The sequence below is a fragment of the Mustelus asterias genome, chromosome 26, assembly GCF_964213995.1.
Source record: "Mustelus asterias chromosome 26, sMusAst1.hap1.1, whole genome shotgun sequence".
In the NCBI taxonomy this organism is placed as follows: Eukaryota; Metazoa; Chordata; class Chondrichthyes; order Carcharhiniformes; family Triakidae; genus Mustelus; species Mustelus asterias.
The window spans coordinates 35,766,896-35,794,641 of record NC_135826.1 but is presented as its reverse complement, the minus strand read 5'-3'; the positions used below and the strand labels follow the sequence as shown (position 1 = coordinate 35,794,641).

Here is a 27,746-nt window from a genome sequence, read left to right as displayed (position 1 = left end):
CACTGGATAGGCTGTGTGAAATCGCAGTGATAATGTGATCGCTCCCAGGAGTGAATTTAATATCTGCTCCTGGGGCCCAACAAGTGCAAAATTCAGGCCCAAATCTTTTCTAATCTGATTCTATCCTAAACATTTCCATATCAGTAGTAGCATGAGTTAGATGCAGAATAATATTCCCATTATTAGTCACTATTGCACCAGGCTATCAAAGATATCTCAACATTGCCACGCTGTTAGAATATCACCCTGTACATCATCTATGCTTCTACCAACAAACATCTTCCTTAATTTCGAATAATTTAGCTCCAAGTTCAGCCAGAAACAGGAGAATTTTGTGCTGTGCACCATTGGAAACTAGAATGATGCCAGCTAAGCAGTTTCTATTTAAAAGCAAACTAAAGGAGACGACTCATCAACCAATCAATTTATCAACCTAAATTGCTGGCCATTCAGTGTCCTCAGAGATATCGGTACATAAGATCTGACCTATCCATTGTGCATCATTGACTTGCAGTTACAATTGATTGATGACGCTGAAATAAAAAAATAAATAAATTATACTTTCACCGGTCTCCGTGTGTCTGTGGTAACCTTTCCTCGAGTATTCTGCAATAGCTTAATTCAGTCTGTTACAGCTCTCTGATTCTCCACAAAACTGAAAAAGCTTTTCCCATTCCTTACACATCCCCTTTATCATTATCCATATCATTAATCTAACAAGGGGAGAATGTAACTGGCTGTGGGGTACATGGTTATTCATGGCCACTCCTGTCCACCTCCACTTTGACCATGTCTACAGAAGCAAAGCGAGAAATGTATTAGCAGCAAAGTTTCATTACAACGTGTGGGTCGTGAGGCTTTGCTCATTATATTAGCCTGGACCGAATGTCCAAGGCATTTTTGGTGTTGGTGAACATATAACTCAATAGGACAAAGGATAATGGAAGATTAAGGGGCAGATTTCTGCTACCAAATCAGGACACTTCCCAACTCCGCAGATGCTGATACTCGCAACTTTCGCTCAGGGGGAGGAGGTGGGATAGAGTCAGGTCCACCAACTCCTGAAGCAGAGGATAGGCTGACACGGGGACGGGTGAGTAATTATTGAGATGGGTTGCAGTCTGTTTTTGTTAATGTTTAAAGAGCAGGATGTTTAAAGAATTATACATCATGATACTGGAATAAATCTTATCCTCCCTTCAAGAGCGTTTATGTCTACTCATCAACTTTTGATTCCCACAGTGCAGATTAAGGTCCTTGCAACAATCTGAATGGAGTCCAAAATCACTGGTTTACGCTGGTGGGATTTTCCATTCCGATTGTCTCTGGTCCCCGCCCTCCCGCCACCAATGGGGAACTGTGTAAGTTACTGGGACCTGCCCCTTCATTTTACTTCAGCTATGCATCGAACAATACGATAGGGGAAGCTGCCTTTGGGGCTTCTTTGCTGATTTTCCTGCCTGCTGCGCCATTCTGTCTATTTTTGAGAAAATTCCATCCTTTGACACAACTGAGTGGCTTGCTAAGCCATTTATTTAAGAGTCAATCATACTGCAATGGGTCTGGAGTCACATAGACTCGGAGTAGAGTAGCTAAGGAGAGCAGAGGGCATTAGTGAACCAGATGGACTTTTATAACAACTGGTGATAGTTTCATGGTCACAATTATAATTATAGAGATTAGATTTTAATTTTAGAATTTAAATTCCCCCAGCTGTCACAGTAGGATTTGAACCCATGGCCCCAGAATATTAGTCTGGGCCATCTGGGCTGCTAGCCCCGTGACACTGCCACACTACCACTGCCTCCCCATTTGAATCAGCAGCCAGGAGCCTAGATTAATAGTGAAACAAACTGTGAAGTAGGGGAACTATATTCAGCAATCATTACTCACTTAATAAGTGATGCGCGATTAATTCACACGGGAGGCTAGAACATACCCGGGAATAAAGGCTTTTATTCACAACAAATAGGAGCACACTACTTAACAATGTTATCCCAGCCTAAAGACTGCTAGGAAGTAGCAGTGACCTTTATACCCCTGTAAGAAGGCGGAGCCGAACGGAGTGTACCACATAAACAATAATAACAGGTGGAACATCCAAACCCTAACCCCAACAGTAACAAGAGTAACATATGTACAAGTACCCATAGTGATAACCATCTATGGTTCACCACAATAAGTAAGCCACAGTGCAGCCACCTACTTTTCCTGGGATTGAATCCACATTCCCTGTACAGTACTCTTGGGACTGACACCAGATTCAACTCCTGCTGCATGCTTTGGTCCACCCTTTGGCTGGTACCATGACTACTGGGAGAAAGAGGGTTGTACGGGCTCTAGCAAGGTTGAGCATTGAGGGAATGTATACATGAGGCAGGCACCTCAAGCCAGCAAAGAGTCCTTGAGTGCAAGCCCCTAATGAGCTAGCTGGATGCTTAGAGTGGAACCATACTGGACCCACAGAGGCACTAGAATCCAAGGAAGAAAGGACATAAAGCATTTATATTGTGCCTTTCATGATCTCGGAATGTCCCAAAATACTGTACAGGTAATTAAGCACTTTTGAAGTGTTGCCATTATTGTAAATGTAATGCAAAAGGAAACATAAGCATTTTAACTGTGGGAGTGTAAATAATTCATCAGCTGTTGCAACAATCATGATGGAGTGTTCCCTGCTCTCTCAGCTCAACATATTTCCCCTTTCCCAGATGACTGTGGGAGGCACTGTGACAGGAAGTGCACCCTTCCAAAGATATATTCTGCTCATATTTTCAAATTCAGCCTGTGGATTCAGTCCACAAATGCACCAGGACCATAACAACTCACACTTCCAGAGGATCCACACCAGTGCATATTGGACCTGACCATCGGAGACCAAGGACTTCCAGTGATGAGCAACCTATTTCTATAAAGTGGTGTCTCCCCACTGTGGCAAAGCATAACCCTCCCCTCTAGAAGTCTATCTGAAGCACACAGAGCCAATCAAGAAAATATTGTTTGGCCTCAGCCTAAGACCGGAGAAATACCAAGCAGTACAGAGCCCATTCTTGGAAACACATGCAGCAAATTCCCAGCACAGTAGGTCCCCCATGGACCACGAAGAACAATGACCAAAGCCAACAGGACATCCACTAAGCAGGAATCTCCATCCCACACCCAGAAATGAAATGCAAAGAAGTCGCTGAACGCCACAGGCTCCCAGTATAGCACAGTCACATCAAGATTCAACAAAGAACAAAGAACAAAGAACAATACAGCACAGGAACAGGCCCTTCGGCCCTCCAAGCCCGCGCCGCTCCCCAGTCCAGGATTGAATCCTGAATCCAGGATCCCCGCCCAATTTTCCAGCCTATCTACATACCAATATCCTATCCACCGAGCTGTCCCTCACAGCTACGATGCTTTGTTCATTACAACCTATTAACTCACCCCCACCCCCCCATTCCAGACCATGTGATCTCCAGGGAGAGGCGAAAACCCAGAGTGAAAAACCCCAGGGCCAATATGGGGAAAAAAAATTCCTTGCAATGTATTCTGCCACCTGCAATCAAAGTTACCAAGGCCAATTTCATAAAATGTATACTTTATCGCACATGTTAGAGGAAAAAATATATATTTATTAAAAGGGGGCTAGTGCGAACATTCGTGACTTAGAGTAAAGAGCACCTGCTAGATAAATGCTTACACAGCCAGTCACCAATGAACCTTACTAACCCTGAGGGCCCATATCAGTAGAACTCTCCAGTAAGGCCTTGGGAAGCAACTGTTTACCGTTATAGGGACAAGAGTTAAGACAAAACAGTGGCACGGTGGCACAGTGGTCTCTCAGCTCCAGAGACCTGGGTTAGATTCCCGGCTTGGGTCACTATCTGTGTGGAGTTTGCACGTCCTCCCCCTGTCTACGTGGGTTTCCTCCGGGGGCTCCGGTTTCCTCCCACAGTCCAAAGATGTGCGGATTAGTGGGCTAAATATGCGGGGTTACAGGGATAGGGCCTGGGTGGGATTGTTGTCGGTGTGGACTCGATGGGCTGAATGGCCTCCTTCTGCACTGTAGGGCTTGTATGATTCTAGATCAAGTATAGTCTCTGGGAGAGGACAAAGGCCAGAATTCTCTGGACATTCATGCCCCACTTCCGCTGCAGGTGAGGATGGGGAATTTGGCACTCAGCCAAATCTCCATTCACTGCAATGGGACCAGAGAATCCCACCAGCGTGAACAGCCGGGGAATTCTGGGCTAGGAGGAGATAACTAGCCTGCTCGGGTGAAAGAATCTCAACCTATATGTAGACAAGATTGGAATTTGAACAATGTTCTGTGTACGTGACCAACAATGTATAAACACAGTGAAAATTTGTGATTTGGCGAGTGTTGTATTAGGAGTCTCTACGGCAGTGCTCCCTGTATGCTTGAATAAACGATCATGACCATACCGGAGTCTCCTGTGATTAGTTTGCAGAAGTCCATCACCACTCACACATTTGAGGATTTATTGCTAAAAAGTGGATGTAATCATAACCATCGAAAACAAAACAGCTCACAGAATGAATGGGAATGGGTTCAGCCGCTCGGAATTGTTTACAATCGTCAGAATAAATTCGGATTTGGAGGCAAACTCGACATAGACATTCTCCCAGCATAGCATCCCATCCATTGAAGTGTAATGCGCTCAGCTGCAAAGGCTCAGGCGGGGCTCGTAAAATCCCACCCGAGGCCATTGGAGGATTCCGTTTTGCGAGCCTCGCCCGCCCCAGAATCGAGGCAGGCGAGGCGGTAAAATTCCAGCCATAGGAAGGGTCTTTCTGTAACCACAGGCCTAACCAATGCCTCGAAATAAAGAGCAAGGAAGATCCCAGGGCCTGTGTTAAAGAACAATAAGAATTCAGGTTGGCTTTTATTTATCCACGTAAATTAATCACTTTCCAGCTGAAAAAGAGCCAGTGAGTAATTGAATATTAGTTCCCACTTTGTTTTAACAGCTGACACGAGAATAACTCAATTCCACATTCCATGAATGTTTTCACTTTTTATTTTCAATTTAACAAGTGTATCTCACAGGTAATATAGGAAGAGACTGTAATGAAAGGAACTCTGCTTTGGCACATTATACTGTTTCAAATAAATAAACAGATTGTTTGTTTGTAATAATACTAAATAAATAACATAATTTACTCTCCAATAAATAGACTGTTTCACTGACACCGATGCATTGCATCAAATTGTTTCAGTCGGTCATGGTTGTCCAACACCAGAGGCAGGAAAGAAGATGAATTTGTACAGTTACGTCATTCAGAGGTAAATGTTTAAGTGCTTTTGGTTTAAAAATGAGAATGTAAAGCAAGAGAACACAGCAATCCTCACACGATGCTCCATTACCAGTACAAGGCTGCCAAACAACATCTATTGTCTCCTTTTTAATGATGTGTCAACAGTCCGTCACTTTTCCGTCTTTTTCTGCTCACAAGGATCTCCAGTCAGGTTAAAGCGTCATTTAAGGATAGGTTATTCATCTGTGTCCAGATCCACCACTCTATCTAGTGACAACCTCACATATTCTAACCTCAAAACGTCCCTCGCAATTCACCAGTGCCGTCTTGCTGTCTCTCTCTCTCTCTTTCTCTGCACTTTGTGAGTGTCAGGCTGGAGTAACTCAGGAACTGCACCTCCATGGGTTAGTGTTATGTCGCCACCTCACCTCAAGGCTGACTTGACCTAGCTCCCTGACAGAAAGTCTCTTAACAGTTAAAAGTAATTAGCTGGCTTGCTTGCCTTTCCAAATAGCTGTAGGATAATAGTGTGGTCTATGAAGGGACAATATTCAACCCATGCCAACAAATTGTCCAGATATAGGTATTTATAACTGCTGCGCCATTATTAAAATGAACTTCTAGCATGGCACCTGATCCAAGGTAGGACAGAGGCTAAAAGATATTGGGATTGGTACCACTGGAATGCAGGATCAGAATTCAGGGCATGGTAGTGTGGGGGTTGGACATTAAATTGGATTTTGCATTAAATTTGTTTATTAAGAGGCAATGATTTGTCATCTGCCAAGAATTGGAAACGGGATGTTCCAGCTGAAGTGAATGTGTCGTCGGTAGACAGGAGATTAATGTGCGGTTAACCCCACTAAAATAACAACGTCAGCAGGTTAGGCCTACGACTGACTTTTTACATTGAAACATTCATTGATTCAATTCCATCCCTTCCCATAATTACTATTTTGAGAGTAACCATGTTGGGAGGGTAGGAATGGTAAAGGTAGGCAGTGGGGGATGGGTACTTTGGTGACAACACCACATGAGGCAAGGCCTGTTTAGAGGTCAGAATATCAGAGCCTGGGATCAGATAAGGAACACTACAGTTAATCAGGACAGATACTGAAGATAAATTTAAAACATTATATAATCAATGGAACACTACACCAAATTTGTTAATTTTGTATTAAATCTTGATAAAATGTTATGAACATTGGACTCCTGCAGTGCTCTTTTTAGCATTTAAGATGCAATCTGACTTAATAAAGGGGCTATTGGCACAGGCTCAATCCCGGTTAAATAATATCTCTGGTAAACCTGGGAAACATTTAGGAGTTAGGACTCGTAGATCAAACTTCTGGGGTTACATCCCACTCCTGTGACCTTAGTCTCAGTGACAGAAAAAGTCCACCCATGAGCTTGCTGTACCACGAGAATTGCCAGACAAGAGCTGACCAAGTTCCCTCTAGTTCGCCTTCTGTCATCCTGACCGTGTATGAGACAATGATAATGGTATGTCTAAGAGCATCGAGAGCAAGCCTTCTCTGAGTCTGTGAGTGATCATCCTTCTGTAGACCATTTGTCCCTTTCATTCGTCTTAAGGAACTTGTGTTTAAATCAGAACTGTTGGCAACGTAATTGTAGCAACAGTGATATGGATAGTCCCAGGGCCACATCAATGGTGGCGACCATGTCAGTTGTACAGGTACTTATAAGCAACATGTGAGGAATATTGGTGCCAACATTGGTAGAAGTGAGGACCAGCTGCTGGCACCCTAGGCTGTAGCACATACAGTAAATCAAGGATAACAGTACTACATATGAACAATAGCACAAATAATCGGCATTGATATGAACATGTGAAGGAATCTGTGATTTCAGTCTGATGTAATGTGCAGTTTCAATGAAAAATGCAGACTGTTTGGGTGCGAATCTCAGAAATTCTTGCAAGAATCCTGGAAGCTTTCCTTCCTCACTGTACTTACTGCCTCCCTGCCAAGCGGGGAGCAGCTAGCTGCCAAATGCCCTCTTTATCAGCTTAGAATGGCTGGGCTGAAATCACTCAATGTGATATTAATGTTGAATATCAATATTGGCATCAAATTGGTTTGCCAGTTGTTCCAATGTAGCAGCAACCCTCTAAAGCCTTCATTAAAACAGACGACAAAGGAATCTCATAAGAACATGAACCGCAGCAGTTCAAGAAGGTGGTCTATCACCAACTTGTCAAGGGTAATTAGGGGTGGGCAATGAGCAAACTCACATCCCAAGAACAAAGAAATGATGGCCAAGATTCTCCAATCTTGTTCGCCCCGCCACTGCTGCCAGCCAGAACGGAGAATTTGGAGCTCAGCCAAAACTTCATTCGCTGCAGAGGAACTGGAGAATCCCAGCCACGGGCGAGATCGGAGAATTCCAGCCATATCTTCACTATTAAAATCACTCTGGATGATATCAACCCACAGAAAACATGGCGGTGATTGAGACAACAGAGGTAATGGCTTGACAGAAATGGAGGGGTGAGGGAGACAGAGAGAATGGGTACTGGAACCAACAGAGGTAGTGAGGCTGAGAGGGGGTGATATAGTGAATGAAAGACAAGGAAAATGAAGGTTACTGTTGTATATATACTGCTTTAGTCTCATATTGTGAGTATATAAATAATCTGACTCTATTATCTAGTCAGGTAGCATCGCAGAATTCTGAATTTCAACCACATGCCTGTCGACACTAATAACTGGGTGGAATTTCACACCCTACAATCACTGAATGTTAATCAGCTTTGGTTTGGTCATTTCAAAAGGGATTAAGCTGACTAGCAATGCAACACTGCGACTGCGACCCAGTAAAATCCTTCAATGATTTGTCTTATCTAATCCTCAAAAGTTGACAGGATTCAGGTCTTCATGATTTACAGGTGCCTGCTTATCAGCATCAGCCAGTCTGTTCATTCTACCACAGACCAACTAAGAGTATTACAACTCTTCCCAGCAAGTCCAGGGAGGCTGGACTCCACACCTTCTGCATCACTGGCCAGTTAAATGAGAATTGTGGTTTCATCATTTTGTTTTTCATATATATAATATATCTATATTATATATATATATAAATATAAATATGTGAGGGAGAGGGGGAAGAGAGGGTGAAGTCATTCAAAGCATATTCCTTCTGCACAAACCGTGACCCTGGGATTCCCATCCTGCATTGTAGAATCTATTAAGTCTGGTGAAAAGTACAACTGCAAAACAGAAACCCACATTCCCACTTGACACAAGGCTGGCCACAGAGCTGTACTTTAGAGCACATTTGGAAACATAAAGACCACATGGTATGGCAAACATAAATTTGCTGAAAAATTCTTTGTCGAGCCTGCTATTTCTTGATGCGCTGTAACTCTAAGCCTCAGTGGGGGTGGAGATTATCATCCCTACCCATCTCCTCCTGTTGACATCTCGCCAAGAAACCGTACTCTTGAGCAGGGCTCAGGGCCGAGCAAGGTCTGAAGGCTCCTGTCCATTGTGAGGAAGAGACTTAAGTATTCGTGTCGTGTGGTCGGTCCCTCAAACGCAGCCACATTCCTTTGCCGAGAGTTGTCGGAGTGTGTAATAACGAAACTTATTATCCAGGAAAGAGACATCATCGTCATAAAGTGTGGGCCGACAACATGGCCGCGCTCTGACCTTCTCCTTCTTAATTCGCTTTGAATTTCTCAAAGCTTTCAGAGTCAGGTCATAGTTTTTCTCTTCAGCATCGCAGGAACCGGTGCAGTATCTGAAGCGCACGACCTCCTCCGAGATATGGGCAAAGCCCAGATCGCTGACTGTCACATTGATCTCCTTCAAGGTGCACCCACTGGCCGCTCTTGATTTTGCTCTTTTACTTCTTAAAGTCATTCGCGAATGAGTCCGAGCCTTACGCTTTGAGTCGGGTGATCTTCTGTACCTTTGAATCAAGGTTCGAACCAGCTCCTTGGCCTCTTCGTCCGTATGGGTTTTAAATATACTCTTATCTGAAACAAAGAAGTTAAGATGATTACAAAATAGTAAGATTAATCTTCATTACAAAACTGTTCATCCTATTGCTGCTGTGTACCCTGCAATAGAGGGATAGAAGTTTGGGTTAGATGCTAGTGCAAAGCAGGCAGTATCACATCAGATGCCAGTTATCCCTCACCTGACTCATGTGACACCATTTGTTTTGTACTTAGATATAATTTATCAGCATTGACAATTGGATCAGCTCTTCCTGTACATCACTACCCAATGATGTTCCACCACGTGTTCAAAAGACCCTCAGTGCTTCCAATGCCATTCCTGCTTCCTGATGTGGAGATGCCGGCGTTGGACTGGGGTAAACACAGTAAGAAGTTTAACAACACCAGGTTAAAGGCCAAAAGGTTTGTTGGACTTTAACCTGGTGTTGTTAAACTTCTTACTGTATTCCTGCTTCCTGTCAGGGCCACTGGGGTTTTCAACACAAGCTCTGAGAAGAGCCTCAGTGTGTGGGTGGCACGGTAGCACAGTGGTTAGCACTGCTGCCTCACAGCAACATGGACCTGGGTTGAACTCCTGGCTTGGGTCACTGTCTGTGTGGAGTTTGCATGTTCTCCATGTGTCTGCGTGGGTTTCCTCCGGGTGCTCTGGTTTCCTCCCACAGTCTGAAAGACATGCTGGTTAGGTGCCATTGACCCGAACAGGCGCCAGAGTGTGGCAACTAGGGGAATTTCATGATGTGGAGTTGTTGGACTGGGGTAGGCACAGTAAGTAGTCTCACAACACCAGGTTAAAGTGCAACAGGTTTATTTGGTAGCACAAGCTTTCGGAACGCTACCAAATAAACATGTTGCACTTTAACCTGGTATCAGGGGAATTTCACAGTAACTTCATTGGTGTTAATGTAAGCCTTACTTGTGACTAATAAATAAACTTTGCTGGCTTTTATTTTGGTGCTTATTATATTACATTGTCATTGTTTCTTTCACAAGATTGGGTTGTACAGCATCAGGGAAGCATGTTATCTTACAGAGACAGTGTTTAAGTATTGTTCCAAAATACATCAACCTTCAAGAGTCACAGCCGTTTCAGAGCTCCAGTCGCTCTTCTGCCTGAGCTCTCCAGGTGACTGAAGCTCTGCTGCACCTTCTATATTCATTACAATGAGACAGTACAGGGAATTCGAGAAACCCATTTGACCTTTGAACCATATTCCTTCCACAGAGATTGTACAATGTGTTCTACTATTTGCCCAACTCATTTCAAAACCTGGAGAAGGGTCCCCTAAACATCTGCACTGCCCTACAGAGGTAAATGAAGCAAAAATTCTTCATTTCTGCACTCAGTTCTTGCCACAACTTAGAATCATAGAATCCCTACGGTGCAGAGTGAGGCCATTCAGCCAATCGGATCTGCACCGACCACAATCCCACCCAAGCCCTATTCCCGTAACCCCACATATTTACCCTGCTAACCTCCCTGACACTAGGGTCAATTTAGCATGGCCAGTCAACCTAACCCACACATCTTTGGACTGTGGGAGGAAACCGGAGCACCCGGAGGAAACCCACGCAGACACGGAGAGAACATGCAGACTCCACACAGACAGTGACCCAATCGAACCTGGGTCCCTGCTGCTGCGAGGCAGCAGTGCTAACCACTGTGCCACCATGCATCCTAAATAAGGTGCTTTCATCTACAACATTTTAAACAACGCTAAATCATTAGAACAAGAACAGGTACAGGAAATGAGCACACACAAACTGATTCACAAATGTGAGCACCCATCGGCACGAAAATCTTTAATTCCATTAGAAATGTTCTGTATGTTGCCTCCCATAAATAACCAGAAGCAGCTGAAAAGAAGGGAGAAAGACAGAGAGGAAGCCGACAGCAGTTGTGAAATGCAGCTGTGCACAACTTTGCTCAGTCGATTCAGGACAGTCCGAAAGCAGCCCTTACAAATGGAGTTGAATGTGGAAATATAGCCAGATTCTTCAGTCCAAAGATGTGCGGGTTAAGTGGATTGGCCATGCTAAATTTCCCTTTAGTGTTAGAGGGACTAGTTAGGGTAAATACATGGGGTTATGGGGTGGGATTGTAGTCGGTGCAGACTCGATGGTCCGAATGGCCTCCTTCTGCACTGTAGGGATTCTCTGATTCTACATCAGAGCAGGATTCATGTCAAAAAGGGCAACTATGCTGGAGTGTTAGAGGGTGGGGGGTAAGAATCAGCCTCAAACTGTCTAGGACTTTCTCTGCTATTCCTGGAATGATGGTACCTACTTTAAGCAACATTTCCTCCTCTCCCTGTGTAAAAACAGAGGCAAAGAGACGTCATGAGATTGAAAGTCTTCTGAAAATCAGAGTTAGTACATATACTGAGTACATATTTAGATGTAATAATTTTGCAGTTTAGTATTTGGCCATTTTCACCCACTCAGCTTGCCTCCAGAAATAGATGCATTTACAATAATTAATCAATAGCACCGGGTAACCAAATTTCCTCAATCCCATTCTGTCACTGACTCGTGCTTCTGAGGCCACCGGCGTACTTGGGGTCAACATAGTGTCACATAATTTAAATAAATCAGAACAATGATAGGGGATTTTCACAATAACTTCACTGCAGTGTTAATGTAAGCCTACTTATGACACTAATAGATAAACTTAAAAACAATTCCTATGCCTGCATGGGCAAGTATTTGGCATGCACTGTGTGAGCGGGGGCAGGTGGCAGAGGAATATGTGGTGGTAGATTGGTGCCATTGGCCGGCTTGGCTTCAAAGGTAAGATTCCAACTAATTACCTCCTAATTTTAAAGGTACATTTAAACATAAGTTTTACAAAACAATTCTCGGGTTTTCTAGAAACGGCGGTGGGCCCTACATTCATAGCTCCACGGGCCTGGATGTTGGTACATTCCCTGAATCCAGTCAATGGAAAATTCCCAAGAGTGGAAATTCTGGCAAGTGATGCCAAAATTGCTGCCTGCTCAGCAGATTAACAAAGTGGATGGAACTTGCACCCAGCACCAAGCCCAGAGTGAGATCTTGAGGACAGTATTCCAGTGTTCCTGGGTAGCATCTGATTCCCTTGCCCTGTTGGTCCTCTTCTACTCCTTTTCCAACAGGACTTTGCCCAAGAGGAAACTTGGAGCCACGATACTCACCGTTAGCTCATATCAATCAGCAGCAATGAATAAGGAGGTGCTAATTTACTGGAGCTTGTTTTCAACAATGCATCACATTAATGTTACCCATATCTAAATGGTTAATAATGAGACTGGGGTTGATTGAGATCCCAGACAGAGCTCAGTTGATCACCTCGAACCAAGGGTCATCCTGACTCGAAATGTTGGCTCTATTCTCTCTCTACAGATGTTGTCAGACCTGCTGAGATTTTCCAGCATTTTCTGTTTTTGTTCCTGTGGGTCAGCTGTTTTGGCCCACAAAGAATGATGGGTGCAGTACAAGATCTCACATTGTTTCAAATGTTACATGAGGAGAGTCAAATAGCTCAGAGATAATAGGAGGAGATCCACCAGGACTCATCACTACCCTCCCGGCAACATTGCTGTGACATGTGATGGAGCCACCTCAACTTTACTGAGGCGTATCATTCAAGGAATCATTCGACACCAGGCTTGTCCAGTGTCTGGGCCTGCAAGCTGGCTGGGTCCCATGAAGCCCCCTGGGGTAGTTTTCAAAATGGCGGTAAGTAGAAACTGCTCCTCCAATCACAGGCCATTCCTCTCCTGCATGTGCTGCTGATAAGCTTGAACCTATCAGCAACAAATGCGGGAAAGAAGCAATCTGTGATAGAGGAACAGCAGCTGGCGGCAGTGAGTGGACTCTGGAAACTCAGGAAACACAGAGGGAGTGAGAGAGAAAGAGACTGCCATGCGTCAGGTGGGGGAGGGACCAACTCACCGCTGGGTCAGGTTGTGGGAGGAGAGACTCACTCCATGCGGGCTGGCTCAGGTATGGAAAGGAGATGCTCGCCCTGGGCTGGGTGGGTGTGGGAAGTGTGTGTGTGTGAGGGAGTGATTGAGTCAGTGAATATGTAGGGGGGGGGGGGGGGGGGGTGGGGGGGCGGCGGGGGAGAGAGAGCGAGTGTATGTGAGTGTGCGTGTATGTATGTATGTGTATGTGTCGGGGGGTGGGGGGGGAGACTGTGTGCGTGTGTGTGTCAGGGGTGCGTGTGTCAGGGGTGTGTGTGTGTGTGTGTGCGCGCATGTGTGTGTGGTCTGGGAGTGGGGGGGGAGAGTGCGTCTGTGTGTGTGTCAGGGGAGTGTGTGTGAGTGTGTCAGGGGAGTGTGTGTGTGTGCCAGGGGTGTATGTGTGTGTGTGTCAGAGGGGTGGGGGGGGGAGAGTGTGTGTGTGTGTCAGGGGAGTGTGTGTGTGTGCCAGGGGTGTATGTGTGTGTGTGTCAGAGGGGTGGGGGGGGGGAGAGTGTGTGTGTGTGTGCGTCAGAGGGGTGGGGAGGAGAGTGTGTGTGTGTCTGGCTCACTCGCAGTCTCAGGATTCCCACTCACCCTTACCCCACACAATCGCACCCACTCAGATGGCAGGTGATGGTGGGTGAGTATGGAGAGATTGGGAGTGAGCCAGGCAAACAGACTCAATCTCTCTCACACTCTAATGGTGATCTTTTCCATTACACTTCCATTATTAATTGCTTTGATATTGCTTTATTTTTGCCCACCTGAGGGAGAATTATTTTTCCCCACTGAGGAAGAATTTAGCACGGTCAATGCACCTAACCCAGCACATCTTTCGGATTGTGGGAGGAAACCGGAGCACCTGGAGGAAACCCACGCAGACACGGGGAGAATGTACAGACTCCACACAGACAGTGACCCGAGCCGAGAATCGAACCCAGGTCCCTGGTGCTGTAAGGCAGCAGTGCTAACCACTGTGCCACCGTGCCAGCCCAGTTGGCAACCCGACTGCCATTTTTGTTTCTCTGATCAAGAGAAGCGGCCTATTCTGTGCTTTGTTGAAATCACCAGAAAGCCTTTCAGTGCATGTATATCTGGGCTAGTGCCTGCTTCAATATGGTGATGATAATGCAGCGGTGATGCTTGTTGGTCGGAGATACTGACTGTCACATCTGTAAAAGAAGAACATTTCACATAGTGAGTACCTGCTCATAGTTAAACACGCTGTTCCTGCCCAGATATTACAGGATACATTTCATCTTAAATCAGAGTCGCTGCTTTTCGCTTGTTGCAACAAATTTACAGAGTTCACGTCGGCAATTTTTTAATCGAACAATTCCTTTTGGATGTGAACAAGTGTCGTGCACAGACAGCCGAACATTTTCACTGACATTTAGTGGCATCCCTGCAGTATTCATTGTTAAAAGTATGAACTCAACATTGTGGGTTTCCTTCGGGTGCTCCGGTTTCCTCCCACAGACCAAAGATGTGCGGGTTAGGTGCATTGGCCGTGCTAAATTGCCCCTTAGTGTCCCGGGATGCGTAGGTTAGAGGGATTAGTAGGGTAAATATGTGGGGTTACTGGGATAGGACCTCGGTGGGATTGTTGTCAGTGCAGACTTGATGGGCCGAATGGCCTCCTTCTGCACAGTAAGTTTTCTAATACCAATACTGAAGCAGCTCTTCCTCTATACTCCCATCATAATGTGGCAGAAACACGAGAAATTAGGTCAGGTATGCCCAGTACAGGCTTTCTCAAACATTTTCTGGGATCAACAATGGAGGATCCCAGATATCGGATCCTACACTGGCATTCCTGCAGTTTTGGAAACTATTTCTAACTTTCTGATCATAGGAATTTTGTCCACCTTCTGTGCAGTTATAATTTTTCGTCACACAGAAAGAGAGACTTTCCACACAATGTAAACAGTGCTTGACATTCATAAATACCAGCTCTGTGCTACTTCCAAGATTTTCAGATCAGCTGACGAAATTCCAGCTCCCACCCAATGCTGATGCTCTGTGGGGGTTGGGAGGTGGGGGGGGGAGCGGGGGGAAGAGCACACTACATCCTGGCACAACACCAGGTAACAATTGGCAGCAGGGGGTGGCACGGTGGCACAGTGGGTAGCACTGCTGCCTCACAGCGCCAGGGACCCGGGTTCAATTCCGGCCTCGGGTCACTGTCTGTGTGGAGTTTGCACATTCTCCCCGTATCTGTGTGGGTTTCCTCCGGGTGCTCCGGTTTCCTCCCACGCCCCAAAGATGTGTGGGTTAGGTTGATTGGTCATGCTAAATTGATCCTCGTGTCACGAGGATTAGGACGGTGATGGTGATAGAAGCTGGGTGAGACTGTTGTCGGTGCAGGCTCGATGGGCCAAATGGCCTCCTTCTGCACTGTAGATTCTATGATTCTATTCATGATTTCCAAATCATCATGTACAGGAAAAGTAATTTCGTCCAGGGAGATGGGTGCATGAATGGAAGGAAGGGGGAGAAAATCAGCACAATTCAATCGGTATCATTCTTAAGCACATAATTATCTATGAGGGAACTGAGGAACTGATAGAGGAGGGCATGGGAAGATTGATTGGTGAGGAAGAGGACCAATAAATAAAATTAAAATGGGGAAGTATGTTTCATATACAGATGATACAGGGCGGCACAGTAGCACAGTGGTTAGCACTGCTGCCTCACAGTGCCAGAGACCCGGGTTTGATTCCTGGCTTGGGTCACTGTCTGTGTGGAGTTTGCGCGTTCTCCCCGTGTCTGCGTGGGTTTCTTTCAGGTGCTCTGGTTTCCTCCCACAGTCCAAAGATGTGCTGGTTAGGTGGATTGGCCATGTTGAATTGCCCAGGGGGATTAGCTAGGATAAATGCATGGGATTATGAGGATAGGGCCTGAGTGGGATTGTGGTCGGTGCAGACTCAATGGGCTGAATGGCCTCCTTCTGCACTGTAGGATTCTATGATTCTGAACAACTATTTTCTGACCAAAGTCAAAATGATCCCCTTGCCTTTGAAACATGGGGACTTGAACAAGGCGCAGTGCTTGTGAACTGAATCTTGAGCTGGAGGAATGAGGATATGGATGTTGGAGAGAGACTGCCAAAAACATTTAGCAGTGTACTTGATACACCAGTGCCATTATTTACTGATTTTGTAATGTTTTCCCCTCCTTAAGTTAAAGTTCAGCTACCTCATCCTCCTGCCCTCGGACACTGCCGCATCAATACTAGTAACGACAAGTTCACTTCAACCCTCCTGCAACCATCTATTTCTGTGTGTTATATGAGAGGCCGCTGTGTTCTGAATGTTACCATCTGTCTGGAGGAGTGGTGGGAGGTGGGAGAGCTGGTAAATTGGTTGCGGAAGGCGTTGGGAGGGGAGCCTATCCTCTTCTTGCTGCCATATTATCAGCTGTGGGAACAGTATCACCACAGCCAATTGTGGCAATTAAGTGTTTAATTAAGGAATATGCCACCCACCCCCATCCCTCTGATATTTAACCAGTGTTGGGGAGCTTCTGCCAAGTGGAGCGACTGTGAGGTACACTCTAGGATAGTGGGGTCTTCCTCTTTGGCCACTCCATGGCCCTCAGGGGGCCCCTCTGCCATTTGAAGGGCCTTATACACCCCTCCCGTCCCTGCCTCACCACTGTCTCCTGGCCTGGGCTTGCGGATAAAGTAAACCTTCCCTCCTCTATGAGGGCGCCTCGCCTTTGCCTCGCCTTCACCTCACAGTCTCAGCAGTTGGCCACCTCTAAAAGTGACATTGCCGAGGCTGCCGCCCCTCTGATTGGGCCAGCAGTTCGGCGAAGCGGGCCACCATCCTCAGCAGGACCGTGATTCTGGTGCTGTCCCTTTAATTGGCTGTAAAATGCCACTCCAGGGTCCTGCTGCCCACCATCATGGGCTCAATCCAACTTTAGCCTTGATTTCTTCCCTAGAGGAAAAGTGGGTGTCATTCATCATAGGGAAACAAACTAAAATGTGGAATATGATCCCAAAACTCTTCACGTCTCTCCTGACATCCAATTTAATAAAAAGGAATTGGGGGAAGCAGTGGTGTAATGGCATTGTCGTTTGGACTAGTAATCCAGAAACCTAGGGTAGTGCTCTGGGGACACGTGTTCGAATCCCACCATGGCCATTGGTGAAATTTGAATTCAAAAAAAATTTGGAATTAAAAGTCAAATGATAACCATGAAACCATTGTCATAAAAATCTATTTGGTTCACTACTGTCCTTTCGGGAAGACAATCTGCGGTCTTTACCTGGTCTGGCCTACCTGTGACTCTTGAGCCACAGCAATGTAGTTGACTCTTAAAGTGCCCTCGGGGATGGGCAATAAATGCTGACCCATCAGGGGCATCCATTTCCCATGAATGACTTTTAAAAATTAATTTAATGGGTGGGATTTTACAGCCTTGCTCATCCCAAGACCGTAAAAGGGTCAATGGACCTTCCCATGCTCCTCCCCTCGTCTGTTCCAATTCCTGTGGCAGGCGGGGCGGTAAAACTCCGGCCACTCAGTTAACTTATTCAGCAGTGACTTTGGTCACCGAGTTTTACTCAGGGCTGGCTTTCAGTTGTACGTCTCTTGATCTGTCAACATTTTGACAGATCTTCAGTAGTTTTGCTGAATTTTGTAGTTTGTCAGGTATGTCTGGGGATTGAGGGAAATGCTGTGCACAACTTTCCCTTAAGAGGTGAAATAAACTAGCTAGAATTCATGATAAAAGACAGACTGTACCTGGTCTCTCGTCTCTTCCTGTTTCTGGCTGTTTATATTTTTATACAGAGATTCAAAATGCAAATGATCACAAGATTTCAAGCATCTGACTGAATGTTAAGAATATTAAATCCATATTGTATGTAGTGGCAATGGCATGTAATTCTAACGATTGTTTATGGGCAGGAATGAACCATTCTGTTGGAGGCACTTAGTGCTCAGTAAAACACTGTTTATTCTACAATAAAGTGTTGACGTACAGTTGACCCCATAAAGGAGAGGGCACGAGTGAATACTAATTAGGCAAAGTGGCAGACACAGAACTCAGAAACAGACCCAAATGCTTTTCATGATGTGATGTGAGCTGGCCGTATCACATTGTGCAATGCGCACAGTTTGTTAAATTGTTGAAGATTGCTAAGGTCCTGGTTGATACCTTCAGCTGTTTTATGCCCTTGCACTCTGACAATGCAAGCCGAGAGCGCACTGAGCGAGAAGTGTGCCAGCTGGAATAAACGCCACAGAGAACGGGGGCTGGAGCACACAGCATTGCTTCTGTTGTGGCTCAGGTGATCGACCGTGAAGGCAAGCACTTGGTTCTCCTTGTGTCTCGACGTGGGGAGTAGATTTTGGTGTATGTGCACGTGTGTCTGTGCGTGCACGTGTGTCTGTGCGTGCACGTGTGTCCGTGCGTGCACGTGTGTCCGTGCGTGCATGTGTGCGTGTGGCTGCGTAGCCATGTGCCAAATCCAAGGTTTCTATCAAAAACAAAATTATTTTACAAGGCTGAGCTATATTATTTCTGATCAGTTTGAAGTCTCACAACACCAGGTTAAAGTCCAACGGGTTTATTTGGAATCATGAGCTTTCGGAGCGCTGCTCCTTCATCAGGTGAGTGAGGTCCACTCACATGATGAAGGAGCAGCGCTCCGAAAGCTCGTGCTACCAAATAAACCTGTTGGACTTTAGCCTGGTGTTGTGAGACTTCTTACTGTGTCCACCTCAGTCCAGCAACGCCAGCATCTCCACATCAGGTTATGGTAAAAAGTGAAGAGGGCTCTAAGCAAACTAAACATAAAATAAAAATAAAAAAGAAAGAACTTTAATTTATATGGCTCTTTACCATCTCCAGCGGATATTCCAAAGCACTTCGTACCCAATTATCTTCCTCTCTTATGTGGTCACCATTATTAATAAAAGAGCTGGAAAAGTTGAGTGTGCTAATACTAATCTTTAGAAAGTCTGAGAAAAATTTGATGAAATGGTAGAAACACATCTGGGAGCTAAAACATAGGGGTAAAAGTACTAAAGCAAAGAGGTAATGATAAATCTATCGAAAAAAATATAGAAGAACAGAGAATGAAATGGAGAACTGATGGGGACATTCAAAATAATGAGAGGGGTGGGGCTAAGATCAATCAGGAGAAACTTGGCGATGAATCAGGGATTAGGCAGCAACATTTACCAATCAGCACAGGAGAAAGCAGGGGAAGGTTGGGCAAAACTATCTTTAACCTGTGTTTAATGTTCCCTCCAACCACATTATCTGTACCTTTTAAGACCTGGCTGGCTGTAGAGATTTGCATTCTAATTCGTATTCTGTAACTTGATTTCTGTGTCTGTGCACTGTTGGAGAACAGAGACCACTCCATCTGACGAAGGAGCAGCGCTCCGAAAGCTTATGGTATTTGCTACCAAATAAACCTGTTGGACTTTAACCTGGTGTTGTGAGACTTCTTACAAAACTATCTTGACACATGGAATGTCCTACCAGAAACACTGATGGATACTGAGTCCATCATAGTTTCCAGGAGGGAAGTGAATAGTATCGGAGTAAATATTTGAAAGATAAGAAGTGTAAAGAGTTTGAAGAAAGGATAAGGGCTAACTCTTTCTGAGCTGGAACAAGCAATGGTAGGTATTTTTAGCTTTCTTCTGTGCTGTAAAATTCAATGATTCACTAACTGGAAATGAAGAAAGGTGTTTTGTTTTTCTGTGTTCAGCACTGATCTGTACATTCCAACCGTCCAAATTGGAACAGTGCAAAAATTGAATTCAGAGGGGCAACTTTTTCACACAGAGGGTGGTGCGTAAATGGAATGAGCTGCCAGAGGAGGTGGTAGAGGTGGGTACAATTACAACATTTAAAATACATTTGGACAGGTACATGGATGGGAAAGGTTTAGAGGGATATGGGCCAAATGCAAACAAATGGGACTAGTTGGGCCAAAAGGCCTGTTTCCATGCTGTATATCCCTATGCCTCTATGACACTAAATCTTTATAATTGGGGTCTGCTTGCTTCACCATCCCCATCCCACTTTTCAACTGTTCTCATAGAATAGAATCCCTACAGTGCAGAAGGAGACCATTCAGCCCATTGAGTGTGCACCAGCTCTCCAACAGAAATGTGTGGGTTAGGTTGATTGGCCAGGTTAAAAATTGCCCCTTAGAATCCTGAGATGTGTAGGTTAGAGGGATTAGCGGGTAAATATGTGGGGGTAGGGCCTGGGTGTGATTGTGGTCAGTGCACACTCGATGGGCCGAATGGCCTCCTTCTGCACTGTAGGGTTTCTATGATTTCTATGAGCATCTTACCGACCCATTCCCCTGCCCTATCCCCGTAACACACATACTTACCATGGCTAATCCACCTAACATCTTGGGGCAATTTAGCATGGCCCATCCACTATTCCATGCATCTTTGGGCTGTGGGAGGAAACCGGAGCACCCGAAGGAAATTCACGAAATTCGTGCAAACTCCGCATAGTCACTCAAGGGCAGAATTGAACCCGGGTCCCCGGCGCTGTGAGGCAGTGGTGCTAACCACTGTGCCACGCATTAGCACTTTGCTCGTGGTCAAATATTTTATAAAAATGTACCATTGGTGTTTGCACACATTTCACATTTATCTCATTATTTGCACAATATAATAGGTGTTGTCCACTTACTAGGCAAACAAAATGGCAGGTAATAACAAAGGCAAATGGGATGTTGGCCTTTATTTGAATGGGAATGGAATACAAAAGTAGGGAAGTCTTACTAAAACTATACAAGACACTAGTTGGACCACACCTGGAATACTGTGAGCAGTTTTGGTTCCCTTACCTAAGGAAAGATGTACTGGCTGTCCGTAGAAGCTTCGCTAGGTTGATTCCGGGTATGGAGGGATTTTCTTATGAGGAGAGGTTGAATATATTGGGCTTATACTAATTAGAGTTTAGGAGAATGAGAGACAACCTTATTGAGGCATATAGGATTCTCAGGGGCCTTGACAGGGTAGATTTGGACCATGGAGATCCAGACAATGAATTCATCAATCACCCAACAAGCAGCAAATGTGAAACTTCCAGATGGGACCTCACAGTCCTTAAAGCAGCAGGCACCCAAATTTAAGTGAAGTAATTGTTTTTCATCTCTCGTGTTATGTCTGGAAGATGTCAGGAGTGTTTTCAAAGCTGTTGCGGTGAGTTGTTGGATTCATCGGAGACCGTTGTCACGTCCCCTCACGGAGATGGTATAGGAGTAGATGACTTGCCAACACAAAGGCTGCTGGGAGGAGTAGTGACAGTGCCTCTGGGTCTGTAGCATGACAGGGAGATGGAGTAGAGGCTGCAGAGATGGCCATCTCTCCATGACACCCTCTAAGTTGGAGCCAGACTGCTCCATACGCCATGTCAACGATGGGAGAGTGTCTGGCAGGCCAGACAATGTACCTGGCATCTCAGTGTGCATGATAATCAGTGTTGTCCTGTATGCCACTTCAACCAAGTCATTATCTGAGATGTCTGTATCAGAATCCATTTTTGATCTTCCTCTCTGGTAAGCTGGCAGATGAACAATCTTTTCCCCTGCTTTAGCTGCACCCCATTCCTGACCGCACGACGCATCATGTTCTGATTCCAACTCTGCACGTATCTCCAAGATATGTGTGTGTGTCAGTATGTGAGCTGGTGACTGCAGGTGTCAGGTCAAGTGACAGGGCCTCTTCGCTGGTGATGTGGCACTCTCTTCTTCCTTGGAATGCTGTGGCTTGGCAGGTGGCACTTCCCAGGTGTCTGGAAACAGGAGGAAGATTCATGTCCGGGAGGTTGAGGGGGTGATGTGCGAGGTGGTGGGTAAGAAAGATCCATGGTCACACCATCCTTGGCTTGCTCATCATGCCAGATAGCAGGAAAAAGGTCAGCGGAGAATCGACAAGGGAAATAAGGCAGGAAAATACAGTCATTGTTCATGTTCCCAGTCACAGCGGGTGACATGGGCTTGATCCCTGTCAGCCCCATTTTAAAAAATTCACTCTTGGGACATGGGCATCGCTGGCCAGCATTTATTGCCCTTTCCTAGTCACCTTGTACAAAAGGCAGTTGAAAATCAACCAGATTTCTCTGGCTCTGGAATCACATGTAGGCCAGACCAGGTAAGATGGCAGATTTCCTTCCCTAAAGTGAACCAGACGGGTTTTTCAGACAATGGTTTCATGGTTATCAGTAGGTTCTTAATTCCAGATATTTTTTATTGAATTCAAACTCCACCACCTGCTGTGGCGGGATTCGAACTCGGGTCCCTGGAACATAAACTGAGTTTCTGGATTAGTAGTCTAGCGGTAATACCACTAAACCATCGCCTACCCAGGTGGTATGATGTAGAAAGCACTCTCCTCCTCAGAGTGTGCAGGGATCCCTGCTTCCCCTACCAGTCCCATTCTTCTTCCTTATATTGTGTGTCACCTTGTCCTACAAGAAGGAGCGAAGGGTATCAGTGATGTTGCAGCGCTGTGTTTAGCTGATGTGCCTGTTGAATAGTTGGGCATAAATGGAGCCAGCAGAGGCGGGTAAGAGGCTGGCAGCATTGGTCGGTGTATGAGGGTGAAGTGGAGTTCTAACTGCCAGTGAGTGGTGCCAGGTGAATGAGGAAGGTGTGGTGCATTGAAAAGCTGAGAGGTTGGTGTGGTCGGTGATGTAAAGGTGCATTAACTAATCCTCACCACCAGGGGAGGTCAGTACATTACTGGCACTGCAGCCAAGTCAACGGGTCCAAATGCCACGAACTGACCTCCCTGACCATCTGCTCCCACTGCTTTCTCAGGCTGATCCTGCAAGATCTCCTGTCCCCCGTGGAACCACAGCTTCGCTCCTCCTGTCCAGCTCCACCTCTGATGCCTCCAACGCTGCATCTATCACGCTGGTACCCTCTCACTCCAACTTGGTCTTCAATAGTCCATGATTCGCATTCTACTAATACTGTTCAGTGCAGCTTCCCTTTAAGACGGATGGTCTGCCTTTAAGAAGAATGGATTGGCTGCACTTGTGATATCTGCGCAATACTGTTCAGCCGAACTCCCCCACCCCACACCGCTGAGCACAGAGGCAATGACAGCACCAAAGAAGGAAGTTGCATTTGAACCATGCATACAATCATGCCAATGAGGCGGGTGCATCAAATTTAGGTCCTGGGTTACCCCATTTCGAACTGGCACAGGTCATGAATCAGAAATCTGCATTCAAAAACCAATGTTTAGACCAGAAGACCCAGACTTGTACATAATAATCTAATTGTGGTCATACCACTGAGTTATAGAGACATGTAAAGACATGTTTCAACTAATATTCAAGAGCCTTTCAGTCTCTCCCAAAGTTGGAGATGATTATTGACAATCTGCTCATCATTTTGCTAATGGACTATTCTTATCATGATTAAAATCCATAAAATATTCATTTGTTTGACCACTCACTTCATTTCTTCAGATCCCCTCTGTAGTGCCGAGCCCAAAATAAAATTGGACATTTGAAATTAAAGAATTGTGCACTTTAAATTAAACTACAGTCAGTTCCAGCAAGTAGCCTGCAGAAAATCGAACCTAGCCAAAGTTCAAATATACAGAACTCAGACAGGCTGCCGGGGCATGTCTGGAACAGCCCCCGATAACCCATCAGGTGAACATCGCTCCTATTTGATGTGCACCGGCCTACTGTCCACAGCCTAGAGGTGGCCAGACTCCAAGGTGCCCGGGGGGGGGAGCTGCTCAGGTGCCCTGCCAACAGGTCATCAACCAAACCATTGGGCGTTGAGACCCCCCCTCCCGAGACCCTATTGGCAGAAGACCAAGGGCAGGTGGAAAAAGAAGTGTTTGGCCACAGGGGGATAAAAATAGGCATTCCAGACACCTTGGGAGCGAAGGCTCGAGGTGGGAGACAATAAGACCAGACCAAACCAGAAAAGGAAGGAAAGAAGCAGGCAAGGAAGAAACAACCAGCGAGAGTTACCTTCACGAAGAGGAACCAGAGGGACTCACAGGCAAGATCTACAACCTACCAAGCCATCTTTATGGGTAGCATAGCCGAATCCTGGGTGTTTCTTGTATACACAGTGGGTAATTACAGTGGGTTAACTATATTTAATAAAGTTTTTGGCATTATATATCTGTGTCCGTACTTTGTTCTTCTCAATAATAAAGATACCTGGGTAAAACTTTGATTAAGAAGCTGGTTGCAGTATCTGAATTATAGAGTCATAGAGTCTTAGAAGTTTACAGCATGGAAACAGGCCCTTCGGCCCAACTTGTCCATGCTGCCCTTTTTTTTAAAACCCCGAAGCTAACCCCAATTGCCCACTTTTGGCCCATATCCCTCTATACCCATCTTACCCATGTAACTGGCTAAATGCTTTTTAAAAGACAAAATTGTACCCGCCTCTACTACTACCACTGGCAGCTTGTTCCAGACACTCACCACCCTCTGTGTGAAAAAATTGCCCCTCTGGACCCTTCTGTATCTTTCCTCTCTCACCTTAAACCTATGCCCTCTAGTTTTAGACTCCCCTACCTTTGGGAAAAGATATTGACTGTCTACCTTATCTGTGCCCCTCATTATTTTATAGACCTCTTTCAGATCACCCCTCAGCCTTCTACGCTCCAGAGAAAAAAGTCCCAGTCTATCCAGCCTCTCCTTATAACTCAATCCATCAAGTCCTGGTAGCATCCTAGTAAATCTTTTCTGCACTTTTTCTAGTTTAATAGTATCCTTTCCATCATGGGGTGACCAGAATTTCATACAGTATTCCAAGTGAGGCCTTACCAATGTCTTGTCCAACTTCAACAAGACATTCCAATTCCTATTTCAATGTTCTGACCAATGAAACCAAGCATGCTGAATGCCTTCTTCACCACTCTGTCCACCTGTGACTCCACTTTCAAGGAGCTATGAACCTTTACCCCTAGATCTCTTTGTTCTGTAACTGGACAGATACAACACCTCAATAATATTAACCACCCTGATAGCGCTTTCCCTTTTCTTCTTTTTTCTGTGTTTAATTGGTTACATTTTTATTGATGTGAACATGTCCTGTGTCTTTTCTGTAGTTCTTCCCACTTATAATCATTGCCTGCTTTCTGTTGCTGTGAAGTTTTCAATCCAGCTACATACGTTGTTAGAAGTGTGAGCTGATTCATTTTGGTAGGAAGAGCAAAAGAAAGACAGCATAAAATGAAGGGTTATGACTCCAAACGGTGTGCAGGAGCAGAGGTGTATAGATGCATTGAAGGCAGCAGGTGAAGTGGAGAGAGCAGTTAATAAGGCATACAGTATCATAAGCTTTATTAATAGAGGCATAGAGTACAAGAACAAGAAAGTTATGCTGAACTTCTAGACACTCGTTAGACCTCAGCTGGAGTACTTTGCACAATTCTGGGTGCCACAATTTAGGAAATATGAACACTTTGGGAAGAGTGCAAAGAGGCTTACCAGAATAGTTCCAGGGATAAGAAGTGTCAGTAATGAAGATAGATTGGATAAGTTGGACTGTTCTCCTTGGAGAGGAGAAGGCTAAAAGAAGATTTGATAGAGGTGTTCAAAATCACGAGGGGCTGGACGGAGTAGATAGGGTAAAACTGTTTCCATTTGTAAAAGGTTTGAGAAGAAGAGGACACAAAGAAATCAAATACAATGTGAGAATTTTTAAAAATTACATGGTGAGTGGTTCAGGTCTGGAATGCGCTGCCTGGAAGTGTGCTGGAGGCAGGTTCAATTGAGGCATTCGAGTGGGCATTAGATGATTATTTGAATAGAAGCAATGTGCAGGGGTACAGGGAAAAGGCAGGGGAATGGCCCTAAGTCATAATATTTATGAAGACCATAAGATATAAGAGCAGAATTAGGCCAGTTTTGGTTTATTTATTAATGTCACAAGTCGGCTTACATTAACACTGCAATGAAGTTACTGTGAAAATCCCCGAGTCGCCACACTCCGGCACCTGTTCGGGTACACTGAGGGAGAATTTAGCATGGCCAATGCACCTAACCAGCATGTCTTTCGGACTGTGGGAGGAAACCGGAACACCCGGAGGAAACCCACGCAGACACGGGGAGAACGTGCAGATTCCACACAGTGACCCAAGCCAGGAATTGAACCCAGGACCTTGGCACTGTGAGGGAGCAGTGCTAACCACTGTGCCACTGTGCTGCCCCATCAACTCTGCTCTGCCATTCAATCATGGCTGATATGTTTCTCAACCCCTTTTCCCTGTAACCTTTGATCCCCTTACCAATCAAGAACCTATCCATCTCTGTCTTAAATACACTCAATGAACTGGCTCCACAGCCTTCTGTGGCAATGAATTCCACAGATTCACCACCCTCTGACTGTAGAAATTCCTCCTCATCTCGGTGGAGGTACAGACATGATTGGCCGAATGGCCTCATTCTGCACCATAACGATTCTGTGAATTTCTCCCTTTTGTAGCATGTGACCCGGAACGGGACATGCTCCAAATCCACTCGACTTACATTCTATAGAAATAGATAAGCACTGGCCGGAATTTTCTGGCTGTTCATGCCGGCAGGTTCTTCTGGTCCCGCCTCTGGCCAAAGGTGTGCCGTCTCTCACTGTGCAAAATACGCTGCGGGTAGGTCAGAAAATCCTCCCCACTTTGTTGAGGTGCTCTCAATGCATACATATACATAGGTACATAATATACAAAATAGACGTGTAATAGGTAGTCCTGTAACAAGTACACCAATACAGTAGCAAACAACTAACAGATTCAAGTCATAATACTGAATAGGTGTTGATGTGAAAAGTACATTGACACACTGATACATATAATAGGCACCCATGTAAAATATACCCGGGCATTGATATACATGTAACACGTACAGTAGTATTCAAATTTATAGATGATAATTTTAATGGTATATAAACAGGTGGTATGGGGGCATTCTTCCTACCACACTCCATTTTCATGCTATAGTTAATACAATTATTATTCTGAAGAGAATCACCCTCCTTTAAATAAGATAAAATACAAAATGTTCTCAATAGAAATTGTACAACAATCTTACTAGCAAAGGCATTGGGAGTGATAGTAAAATTAGCAAAGGCACAGAAACAGTCCGAAGTGTTCCAAAGTAGGCTTAAGCACCTTTCTTACGAACTCAAGTAAAACGGGGGCGCAAAGTTCTACTTTCCAACTTGCTAACTCGGTTTTTGACAAGGATAATGGAGTTGAATTTCCGCAAAAGGCTTTTCCGACCATCTGCCAGAAGTTGGGCAAAACAGCCATGGAGACCTTGGAACGAACATTGTTACCAATGGTTTTCCAGGGTTTTTCCAACTTTCCCATTGACCAACTCTGCTGGGAACCGGGGCACGAATCTGACCACTTATCTTGCACAAAGACACGAGGAAGTCTATAAAAACACGAGAGCCCATGAAGCATGCATATTTCTTAACATGAATAATAATACACAATCAACACTGACCCTGTACTGGTGGGATATTTCGCTGCTTTTGCGGTATAAAATTTAATTCTTCGTAAAATCAGTCC

At 45.2% G+C, this 27,746-nt stretch overlaps 1 protein-coding gene across 3 annotated transcripts in view; it reads right to left on the bottom strand.

Annotated features, from left to right (window-relative positions):
- Positions 1-5,049: 5,049 nt before the first annotated feature.
- Positions 5,050-27,746, bottom strand: part of LOC144479563 (neurturin-like) — a 128,349-nt gene continuing 105,652 nt past the window's right edge. For all 3 annotated transcript variants that reach the window (XM_078198427.1, XM_078198426.1, XM_078198429.1), the window contains exon 3: positions 5,050-9,268. In XM_078198427.1, the coding sequence (XP_078054553.1) occupies positions 8,820-9,268 (449 nt within the window). In that variant the 3' untranslated portion in view covers positions 5,050-8,819. The remainder of the gene's footprint in view (positions 9,269-27,746) is intronic.